This window comes from Topomyia yanbarensis, chromosome 3, assembly GCF_030247195.1.
Source record: "Topomyia yanbarensis strain Yona2022 chromosome 3, ASM3024719v1, whole genome shotgun sequence".
Lineage (NCBI taxonomy): Eukaryota > Metazoa > Arthropoda > Insecta > Diptera > Culicidae > Topomyia > Topomyia yanbarensis.
In genome coordinates this window covers 177,190,345-177,202,427 of record NC_080672.1, presented here as the reverse complement: position 1 = coordinate 177,202,427, position 12,083 = coordinate 177,190,345, and the positions used below count along the sequence as shown (strand labels likewise).

The 12,083-nt window shown below is 36.4% G+C and overlaps 1 protein-coding gene across 3 annotated transcripts in view; it reads right to left on the bottom strand.

The window, feature by feature from the left end:
* Nucleotides 1-12,083, bottom strand: part of LOC131693974 (visual system homeobox 2-like) — a 251,652-nt gene that overhangs the window by 106,721 nt on the left and 132,848 nt on the right. For all 3 annotated transcript variants that reach the window (XM_058982289.1, XM_058982287.1, XM_058982288.1), the window contains exons 3-4: nt 9,159-9,240; nt 8,910-9,036 (exon numbers count right to left, since the gene is read on the bottom strand). In XM_058982289.1, coding sequence (XP_058838272.1) covers nt 8,910-9,036; nt 9,159-9,240 — 209 coding nt within the window. The remainder of the gene's footprint in view (nt 1-8,909; nt 9,037-9,158; nt 9,241-12,083) is intronic.

Sequence of the window (12,083 nt, the reverse complement as noted above, 5' to 3'; positions counted from 1 at the left end):
TACTTTTGCGAATAACTTTACTGAAGACTTCAAATATCTATTTTGAATACTTTAAAAGTTATGGCTTGTTGTTTGTGGATTACTCTTTGTCGCCTATTTATTGTTCAATATAGTAATAATCCATTGAAATAAGCCAAACATTATTTCGATAAAACGAATTTTGTATTTCATTTTTCTATTCACAACCGCTAGAAATAATCACCGAACACTTCCAAGTTGTCTGGAAGGAACTTGATTACTTATCAGTGCAAAAATGTTCATTTGTACGAACCTTCTGACTGCAATTTTTCTAACTTATGACCATCGGATCGGATCTTTCGAAAAATGAAAAGCGAAATAAATAACTCCAAGCAACGGCGTAGCCATGAGAAGGTTTTGGGGTTTAACACCATACAGCCCCCCCCCCACCACACCCAAAAAAAAATATTGGATTGGAGTTGAAAATTTATTGATGCAAACTGATTTAATTCAATATTACAATAACATTATCTGATCCGTAGATTGATAACCTGTTGTTGTAAACATCATGAGGACTTTTGATAAATTGTCGGAATGGGGTCCTGATATGTAACTGATCTATTGGTCTTGATTTCACAGTTGTCTAATAGCATCAATATCAAATTCCTGCCTGAAAACATTCTAATAGAAAATTCCAGAGTTCTGTAATCAATCATAATCCTCAGATTTATTTTCAAATTTTCAGCTTTTTTCCTACACAATATCACGAAAGCTTATTAAACAATTTTTCCTAATAAGTTTGTGAAAATTATAAACTATTTGAAATTTTTTAATAGTTTTATTTTTTATTTAACCGTTATTTTTTAATAAATAGTGACCATCGCTTCACAACGTAGTCTATTTTTCATGGCTTGCGGTGAGCATGATCTCTCGAATTGCTGAACTGAAAATTATGGAATAGAAATTAATTTTTAGGGTTCTTTACAGACCCGCTGGTGCCCTAAGACGATTTCGCTAGATTTTTAGAGCACTGTGCACTAGACTGCCCAGAAAAATGATGAATTTTTGAAAACTCAATCGGCCCACCACTGAGTCGATTCCTAGTCCCACCAGGAGTACTTGTACCAAATTTGAAGCAAATCGGACAAGTCTAACTACCGGACCAACGTGCCTGAAGTTTATATTGGATTTTTCAACAATTTACACGGAGAAAACTCACTAGCTCGTATTTTCGTCGCTAGGTGGCACTGTATATATCGTATTATCACTGTAAGTGAAAATAAGAAAGATAATTTAATTGTCTACAACTTTGTCGAAGACTGCTAGTCAATCCGGCTTTGTTAAAAGAAGTTATTAAACTTTCAACGAAGTGATGTCTGAGTCAGTTTTGCATGGGGCCTAGCAGTGCATGGTTGTGTATCAGTACTCGAGTCCCGCGAACTATATATTTTTGTGAAATAATGATTAGATTTAGCCGAATAGTATGTTTACAAGAATTATACGACATAATACGAGTTATGTTTTGGTTAGAAAATTTTAGTTCCACCTGTGACCGCATAGAGGGCGCCACTGCTAACTTTTCATAGAAGAGAGATAGAGTATCAAGATGTTCAGAAGAAATACTGAAAAATGCCTGTTCTATAACTTTGTAGAAGACACTAAATTTCTATCTCTCTCCGTTGAAAAGTTAGTATTGGCGCCCTCTATGCGGTAACAGGTGGAACTAAAGTTTTCTAATCAAAGCATGACTCGTATTATTTACTATAATTCTTCTGAACATACCATTGAGCTAAACCTAACGATTATTTCACAAAAATGTTTAGTTCGTGTGAATCGAGTACTGATACACAACCATGCACTGTTAGGCCCCATGCAAAACTAACTCAGACATCACTTCGTTAAAAGTTTAATAACTTCTTTTAACAAAGTCGGATTTACTTGCAGTCTTCGACTAAGTTGTAGACAATTCAATTATCCTTCTTATTTTCACTTACAGTGATAATACGATGCATACAGTGCCACCTAGCGGCGAAAATGCGTGCTGGTGAGTTTTCTCCATGTAAATTGTTGAAAATTCCCATACAAACTTCAGGCCCGTTGGTCCGGTAGTTAGACTTGTCCGATTTGCTTCAAATTTGGTGCAAGTACTCCTGGTGGGACTAGGAATCGACGCAGAGGTGGGCCGATAGGGGTCATTTTTTTCCTGTCACCCTACTGTGCACCCAGTGCATTAACGCAAGTGACGGAAGGTTATCGAAAAGTTTCGTTAAAATGAAAGTTCCAGTAATGATGATGATTTTCCCAAACGGTTCGTTTTCGTGAGGTTTTTATTTGTTCTTTGGCATTAGGATTAGCGATAATAATTCAAATCAAGAATACTACTGGGAAGTCACCTTTAGAAAAAGTCGATGTCGAAGTAAAATTTGAAACTATGCACGCATGTACTTCAGAGATAGCGTGATATCAGGAGCTGCGATTTCATTTCAACGCTTTCGCTATTGAAAAATCCCGGACGAAATCGGTGGTGTAAAACGGTAGTTATTGTAAAAAAACGTAAGGGCGATACTTCAATGCTGATAGATGGGACCGAAAAAGTAAACAATCGCCAAAGGGCCGATACTATCATTTTGTCAATTTCAATAGCAAAAACAATTTTTAATTTAATAATTTCAAATACTTTATGAAGTTTTGGGTTTCGCTCACTGAATCATGCAATCTAGGATGTCAAAAAACACAATAGTTCTTAAATAGGAAATAAAACCAAGTCTGGAAATATTCACTGTTGATTTTCTTTGAATGGTATCACTGCTAGTATCGCCCTTTTCAAGAAAAAGCGTTGATTTCTTAGTTCTCAGTCGCGTTGGAAATTTGAGTAAAATATAAACTTCAAATCGATTCAAAAAAAAATCGTTTTTTTTGTTTCAGTACAATATATAACCCCTTTAGGAAAATTCAGTTTTCCCACCACAATATAGATATTTTATTAACAGAGCATTAACAATAATTCGTTGGTATGTCCATTTTATGGGCCATTTTTTCGCTTTCCCATTGATTTGGTTTGAGATTTCTAGCACTGATGTTGTCCTATGCTGATTTGAGCGATTCTCTGAGTCCTGCCACTATCCCATGTAGTATGTGTATTCAAAAACATCGCGAAGCATCAAGTTCTAAATGCTCTCAAACGATATAATATCCGAAGAGTGATGAGTTATAAGAAATGTCTCATCACACTGTTAGGTGGATTAAACACGTTTTTACAGTAAATTTCAATGTAAAATAAACTTTTACAGTAATAAAGGGGGTGGATATCCCAAGTAACAATTGAAGTTTTATAGCACTAGCGTGCAGCCTGAGTTTTATGAGTGGCTATAAGACTATCATAAAACCTCAATTGTTACTTGGGTATGCATCTTAACATTAAAAAAAATAATTTTTCTACATACATTTTTTTCTCGAAAACAGTAAAATTTAATGTGAATGCACTGTATCAGGTTTTTGCTGAACAGTGAAATTTATTGTTACATGAAATTTTATTGTAAATCTACTGTGAGAACTTACCATTGAACAATGTTGAAACAGTAATAACTATAATATTTATTGTTTTATGATTGTTCGTAGGGTAAATGCTATTGTAAAATTCCATCCGGGCAACCTCTCCGTCTGATAAGTCGCAATCCAGTCAAAAAGGGCAAGTTGCTGGCTAACGGGGGGCTATTTGCCAACTGGGATGCGCTAATTGCCCTTCAATTTGCTAGCAAATTGCTGGCAATTAGGGTGCTATTACAAATGCAACATTTGGGCGATTTGCCGCCGTCATTTTTTAGCCGCTCTACCCGCCCTTTAATCGCCCAGGGAATGCGCCATTTAATCGCCTTTAATTGCCTAATATGAAAATTACAAATATTACTTATTTTCAAATTCATTATCTACTCACATAAACCTATCACTACACCAGGTAATCACCACCAAATTATAGGAAGAATCAATGGTTAAATTGGCATTGCACACCAAAACTTACCACAATCTGACTTTTATTAAGAGTTTAGGTCAGATATCTTATCCACTATATTTACACACGGTTCCACAATTTCCACATTCGTTGGCTAAATGAAGTGCACTAGACAAACAAAACACAAGCGAGAACGCGCTGATCGTTAAAAAAAACTATTTTAAGCTTAAGCCAAACATGAACCGCCATGTTTGAAAAACGCAAATACAACCAAGTCCTTTTCAGCCGCCAGAAAATTTGTCTAAGTGTTGAAATTGCCTTTAAATCGCACTCGCAAATTGCATTTGTTCCTAGGGCCAATTAGCACAGGCGAGTTGAGTTAAACGTCAAACTGTTTAAATCGCCTGACCATGTTCGTCCGCATTTTTTTTGACAGGGAAGCAAGCTGGAAGTGTCGTCTACAACCAATGTCGTATATATAGGTGTGGCAGAAAACATGGTTTGCTCGTATTGGCAACCAAAATATGTAAACAATACACTGATATTATAAATTCGTAAATATAATGAAATTGGTTGTGCAATACACGAATTCATTCGTCGTTTTCTGCAACGAAGTATTTTCGGGCATTGTAAATACTAAGTTTCGTTCATTTCATGAACAAGAATAGTCGCTTGCTGAACGAAAGCTTTCGTAAATTTTACACATTTAATGTACACTGCACGAATGTTATTGTTGATAACGACATTATTTTTCGTGAATGAAACGAAAGGTTTTGCCTATTTTATTGATCGTTTGTGTATATTGCGAACGATTTCGTTGGTCGCACGAATTCATTTCGTTTATCTGAGAAAAGTTTGCGTATTTATTAACCTCTTGTTTTCAGTCGATCTTTTGGGATCGATGTTTGACAACATCGATTTTTTTTAATTTAAAAAAAATCGATGTGGACAAATCGATTTTATTGTGGTACGAAGAAATGGCAGCTTGACGAACGAAAGTTTTCGTAAATTTTATTTATTTAGTTTACATTTCACGAATGTAATCGTTGATAACGACATTATTTTTCGTGAATGAAACGAAATGTTTCGTTTATTTTAATAAACGTTTATGTACATTACGAACGATTTCATTGCTCACACGAATTTATTTCGTTCATCTTAGGAAAGTTTTCGTATTAATTAGCATATTATTTTTTCAATCGATAAGTTAAGATCGATGTTAAACAACAAAGATTTTTTAACTAACTAAAAGGATCGATCTGGCAAAATCGATTTTATTTCAACCTGCTCACCTCTATTGGGGACTAGAAAGATTGTGGTGTGAAGTAATGGCCGCTTGATGAACAAAAGTATTCACAAATTTTACGTATTTAGTGTACATTGCAAGCATGTTATAGATGATAACGACATTATTTTTCGTGAATGAAACGAAATGATTCGTTTACTTCCATAAGTGTTTATGTATATGATGAACGATTTCGTTGGTCGCACGAATTCATTTCGTTTATCTTAGAAATGTTTTCGTATTTATTAGCCGCTTATTGTTTCAGTCGATCTTTTAGGATCGATGTTAGAGAGCATTGATTTTTTTTTAATTTAAGGTATCGATGTGGGCAAATCGATTTTATTGTGATACGAAGAAATGGCCGCTTGATGAACGAAAGTTTTCGTAAATTTAACTTATTTAGTTTACATTTCACGAATGTAATCGTTGATAACGACATTATTTTTCGTGAATAAAACGAAATGTTTCGTTTATTTTATTAAAGGTTAATGAATATTACAAACGATCGTTGGTCGCATTCGCTCTTTTAGTATCGATGTTTGACAGCACCGATTTTTTTTTAATTAATGGGATCGATCTGACGAATTCGATTCTATTTCAACCTGCTCGTCATTATTGAGGACTAGAAAGATTATGGTGTGAATGGCCGTTTGATGAACGAAAGTTTTCGTAAATTTTACTTATTTAGAGTATATTGCACGAATGTCGTCGTTGAAAACGACATTATTTTTCGTGAATGAAACGAAATGTTTTGTTTATTTTAGTAAACGTTTGTGTATATTACGAACAATCTCTTTGGTCGCGCGAATTCATTTCGTTCATCTAAGAGAATTTTTCGTATTTATTAGCATATTATTTTGACATTGTTCCTGTAGAGAAAAACTCAAACTTATTCATACAAAACCAACGAGTTTGCGATGGCTCATTTGAATCCGTACTGCTCCGGATTCTGGATCAACAGGAAGCGGAAGAAGGTCAGAAAATCTTCCTGAAACCGGCGGCACGGATACGGCTACTAAATAGTCAGACCGAGACCGTCGTGATGATCGACAATTATCTGACGTATAGCAACTCCATATTCTACCTTTATTGAAGCTCTTTCGACGTTCACGGTTTGACGAATTGTGCTCGTAAATATAATAAAAATATTCGTAAATAACAGCGAACAATTCGTTTGCCGAATGAAGCTGATTCGTAATAAGCCAACGAAAGTCGTTTCGGGGGCCCGATTGGTCTAAAGACGGCTCTTCCGACTGAAACATATGGTGTCGCTCTAGCATATTGTAATCCATTTTCATTCCTTGTATGTACCCGGGACAATAAATGCTATACTAATGGGTCTATCATATGTGAGAGCGAGATAATAAGCTATTAGTGTTTACAGTGGTGTGTGCCCTCTAGTAATTATAATGTCTACTAACTAAACAGGTAGAGATGAAATCAGTGCAAGAGAAAGTTGCGGGCGTTTAGTATAGGAAAGAAAGCATGGAAGCTGCCATGCTAATGATCTATTAGTAATGCTCTATTTCGGAAAGTTTAAAAAAACGGAACTCAACCTTTTATGTTCAATATTGTGTGTTCAATTTTTACTTTGCGGGGGATGGGTTTTGTAATAAGCAAATGGCGAAGCCCAGTACGGATATAAAATGATTTCCTCCTATTATATATTTCTCACCAATGCGAAAAAGTAACCAAAGTAACCTCTCCGAATGAAATATACCACTCTCTTCAGAATAGAAATGAAAATAACCGACGGAATGTACATCTCTCGAAGAGGTATATGAAATTCCGACGGTAGGATAATCTCATATAAAACGGTATTCGTAATAACGATAAACCAAATTGCAAATTACATTTCCCTTTAAATTGGCATAATATTTAAAAATCGATAGTTTTAAAATACGCAGTTATCTCACGCGACATAGCACAACCTCAATTGGCGTACTTCCTGTCCCGATACCGACCACGCAGCTAGCTATAGAACCCAAACGGCTAATTTGGAGACATCACTCAAATTCATCTGCCGCCTCAGGTTGCTTCGGGCAATACCTACTTTTATCATTTGGTTTGAGAAGCGAGCAGCGAAGAAAAGACACACATAAAGTAGCGGTGTGTTGGGCTTGTGCTTCGGCATTAGCCATCAACTCTTCGCTAGTAGACAAAACGAGAAGGAGACACAACAAACCCCCGCTTGCAGAAATATTTACCACTTCTAGATGTAATATTGCTACCAACGACGACGGTGATTACTGAATCCAAACAAACTCGATTCACTTTGTGTGTACTATTGCAACTGTGAGTCTGTCGACGTTCTTCTCTGTATTGGTGAGATTTCTTCTCAGTCTCGATCCGTGCCAGCTGGTTTCTATGGTAGCACGCCAGGGAGTACACGATGTGTAGGGGAAACTGCTACAACTTGGGTTCAGGCCAGCAGCAGTTTGGTGCGATGGGTGGTGGAGCGCCCCATGTATTTCGAAATAAGTGAAGCGGGATGGGTGGCGCATGCGAACTAATGGGCAATTTTCCAGTGTTGCCTTTTGATCAACTTGTTTCATCCCAATGGACGCCCTGCGAAGTAGTCCTCGTTATCACATTTATTCGTGCTTACTTCTCCGCTGAACTAGAGTAAATTTATGAATCCCAAAATGGTTCCAATTTGGGACAAGAAAAAAAGTAGTATGAAACATTTTAATTGTGCTTCTACTTTATTAGCTGAAAAGCGGGTTATATTTGGCGTATGATAAACGGCACATTTTTCACATTTTTTCAGCGTTCTTTCGCATGCTTTTTATAGTTCCGAATGATTTCAATGTACCTTCTATATCTTCTCGACACCGTAAAAAGGTACTAAAAGTATAAAACGATGCGATTTTTTGTCTGTTTTAATTAAATAACTCAATAAGTGCCATTCCCTAGAGGAGATAAAGACTACAACAAAAAGAATTTAATTCAATTCAGTAATCATCAAGCCAACGGGAAGCGAGATTGTGTACGCCAATCTATTTTACGAAGGTTGGATTGGGAGTAACCGTGACTGGTTCACGAGATATAAAGCAGCTTCTCATCGGCGAGTAGCTCAAGTTCAAGACGAGAGTGAGTAAAAAAAAGTAAAACGGACAACAAAAGGAGCGTGATTGTTAATTAAGACAAAAGGGATATCGCGCGCAGCCATATTGGAAATATTTTGCCAACACAAACACCTTCGTATTATTCTCAAGTGCGAACTTGGTTCACTTTTTTACTTCCTTAAAGCGGAGAGATCAAATTACAACCCTCGGCTGGTGTGTCGTTTCCCGCGCAATATCCGACGGCATTTCGGGTCGGAATGATATTCTTGTTTCAGGAATTCCATTCTTGATGACGATTGTTGTCAGCGTCTTGTTTGGTTTATAATTCTCGCCTCAAGAGAACAAAGAACCTCTAATCTTTTAAATTACTCGATGACAGCAAAAAGGTTTTCATATCACACTATTATACTTTGAGTGAAATAGGGTTTCGGCAGCTCTAGCAGTTTATATCATGAGGAATGGAATGTGTTCTATTGCGCCGTCAAGACACATTTAGCTGCAATCTACTCAGTCTTATTTAGAAATGAGAGGGTGAATAGCATTTTATGCTGAGAATGGCAATAAACCTTGACCTACTGAAAGACAGATCACTGTGCGACTCCATCAACGATTATATCATCAGCGATGCAAATTAGACCAATCGGCTTACCTGTATTCTATCCTCTGGAAGATCTGTTTTAAGGGACAGCATCTCTCTGGCGTACACGTCGGGATAATGGGCCTCTTTGAACGCTTTCTCCAATTCGTCTAGCTGGTAACTTGTGAATATGGTTCGACTAAAAATGTTAAATAAATATGTTTAGCACCAATTCCCAACAAGATAAATACTGGAAATGGCAATCCCGTCGGTAGACGTGAAAAACTTTCAAGCTTAATTTGGTTCATGAATCATGTTTACCTATGTCTTCGTTTCTTTTTCTTCTTCTTGCCGTATCCATTGATATTGTCCATCGTATAATCTTTACTGGAATCCATTCCTCCTGGAAAAGTAAAGAAAATTATGTTCTCAATTAAAAGTAATATTCTTTTGTGCAGCATTTAAAATATTGCCATGCTATACTATAACAACCTTTTTTTTATTTGTTTGTTTTCATAGTTCAGCTTTAATTTATCAGTGCTAGCACTAGTAAAAGATCCCGCATTATACTTTTCTTTTGGAAAATAAGTAACGAAACCATTACTTCATCAGAACATTTTTCCGAGTAATGGAAAGCTTAGTCTCATATATCAATCAATTCAGCTAGGTGAGTTATGGTTCTAATACCGTGTGTGAATCATGCTGCATGCAATTGTAAAATCATTATCTCATAAATGGCAGTACTAATCATTTCGAAATTAGCTTTGGATTAGTGACCTGTAATCCAGATAGGACTTTTATATTCTCTGAATCCTGTTTTGTAGGGCAATGAGCCTATTTTCGCGGTAATATTATCACCCTTGCCATTTGAAGCCGTTGATTAGAGCAGCGTTTGCCATCTTTGTTCGCATTGGGTCAAATGGGAGGGCGACGATTAGGACACTCGTTTCGAGTTTTCGTTGCGTTCAGTGGCGGATCCATGGGGAGGGTCTTGGGGGTCCGAAAATCCCCCTCCGAAAATTTTCAACTTGTTGAGAAATTTTGAATTAGTTTCAATTTTATATTAGTTTCAAACTTAAAATCATTTCAAACCAAATTTGATCACTAAAACTGATTTTCATTAAATTAGGTTTTGAACCATAACGTTTTGTACAACGTCATTCCAAAATAAAAATTTCGGAACCCTCCCGAATTTTTTTTCTGGATCCGCTCCTGGTTGCGTTCAAACACGATCATTTCACCATTTCCATCGTATTTGTGTTATTATATTTGTTCTTAACAACGAAACAAAGCTGTTGATACTAATGTATTCGCATTCTATCGATTGTTGGTCGAGTAATTAATAAAATAGTGAGGCACCCTCCATAATATGATGAAAATTTTCTCTATTTGCTAGTTAGGCTTACTACCAAAAAGCTACTTAAAATGTTACGTCGAAAGCTTTTAAAATAAATTGTTACGTAAAAATTTTTAAAATAAATTTTTACGTACTAGTGGAGGGAGGGGGATATAAAGATTATTACGAATTGTGACATAGGGGTAGGGGGTAGTCAATTTTGAACATTTATTGCGTCACGTAATTTATGAATGGTAAGTAGCCGCATTCTCTGAGGTATCTTATCCATAACATAATCGGGTGATCCTTAACAAAGAAGATTTGTTTGATACCCTCACCATTACTCTGGTGTTGAAAAACCATGAAGTTTGATAGGTCACAAGGATTGGTTTAGATAGACAAGAGGGCCACATTTTCCAGGGCATCTGATCCGGAACATAACAATGAGGATCTAAACAAAGGATATAGTCACCAATGTAGATCATGCTGAAAAATCAAGAAGTTTTAAATACCTCATGGTAGGGTTTAGTTCAGGTCGGTAGGTGGCCACATTTTCGGAGTCATCTGGTACGGGACATAGCCAAGTACTGTACAAGTTGGATATGGGACTTTCATTTACATAAAAATCGGTCGAAATTTTGCTGATGTAGAGTCGATTCCGAAAAGGTAAGCCGAGGCCAACACGACCAAGCTCGTCGAAATTGGAAATTGTGTGTGTATGTGTCACCTCAATTTTCTCAGTGATGGTTTAAATAATTTGAACAATATCAGGCTCACATGACAGGTCGCCATAAGCTGCTATTGAATTTCATTTGGATCGGAGATCTGGTTCCGGAGTTACGGGTAGGAGAATTAGGTTACACAGCAAATGGTAATATAAACTGGTATCCATAAGAGAGATTGGGATGATCCAATATTTATTGAAATGGGTTCAAAATTGCTTGAATTCACTGGTCTAGATTAGTAATGTACAATCAAGGCCGTTTTGGCCGCATTGGTCACCTACGACGGTTAATGATGCCTCGAGGGAAGTTCCTAAGTTGATTGAACGACTAGTTTCTTAGTGAGTTCTTGATCGATTTTCACATTTTTTTTAAATTTTGATTATAGAGGTTATTCGCCTCTTTGTCGGATTAGAGAAATCTGTTTAGAAAAACCTCTAATTCTATGCGCGGGGCTTGGAATTGAACCCAGGTGAGCTGCGTACAAGGCAATCGATCTACCAATTACGCTTTGCCCGCGCCTAATGTTTACAATTTAAATTGCAAATTAATGATTAAACAATCAAATTATCTGCTATTGAATGTCATTCCGATATTATGTCGCAATACATATTAACCCTAGAACGTTGCACTGGGGTAAAAATGTACCCCACGCCTTCTTTGGAGCCGTCGGAAAACGAGAATTCGGCATTTACCGACCTGGGACCCTAACCATAATTCAATTTAGAGTTCCTAGTAAGAGTAGGAAAAGGTGGTATAAACCAGTTTGCTTATAGCCTTTGTGGAAGCAGGTGTTCAAGTTGGCGTGGGTACATTTGTACCCCAGTTTACGGTTGCCGTTAGTGTTTCGTCAGGTTTACTGGTTTTTTTACTACGTAAGTAACAATTAGTATTATACAATCGTTTTTAATCATTTATTTAATTTATTTAATTTATTATTGAAGCGGAACAAAAAATCGTTCTCATTTTTGCTGTTTTTTATTGTTTTATTGTTTATTTTTTATAGTTTTTCAAAGCAATGACTCGCAAGAATAATTTGCGCACAATAACTGCTGTAACGGTAGTGTTGCGTGTTACCAATATATTACTGGTCAGAAATATTTTTTCATTTCAATTTCCACCCCATTTCGTGGTATTTTCCAAAACACAATTTTTAAACTTTCACTCCTCAAAATTGCACTTTTTCAA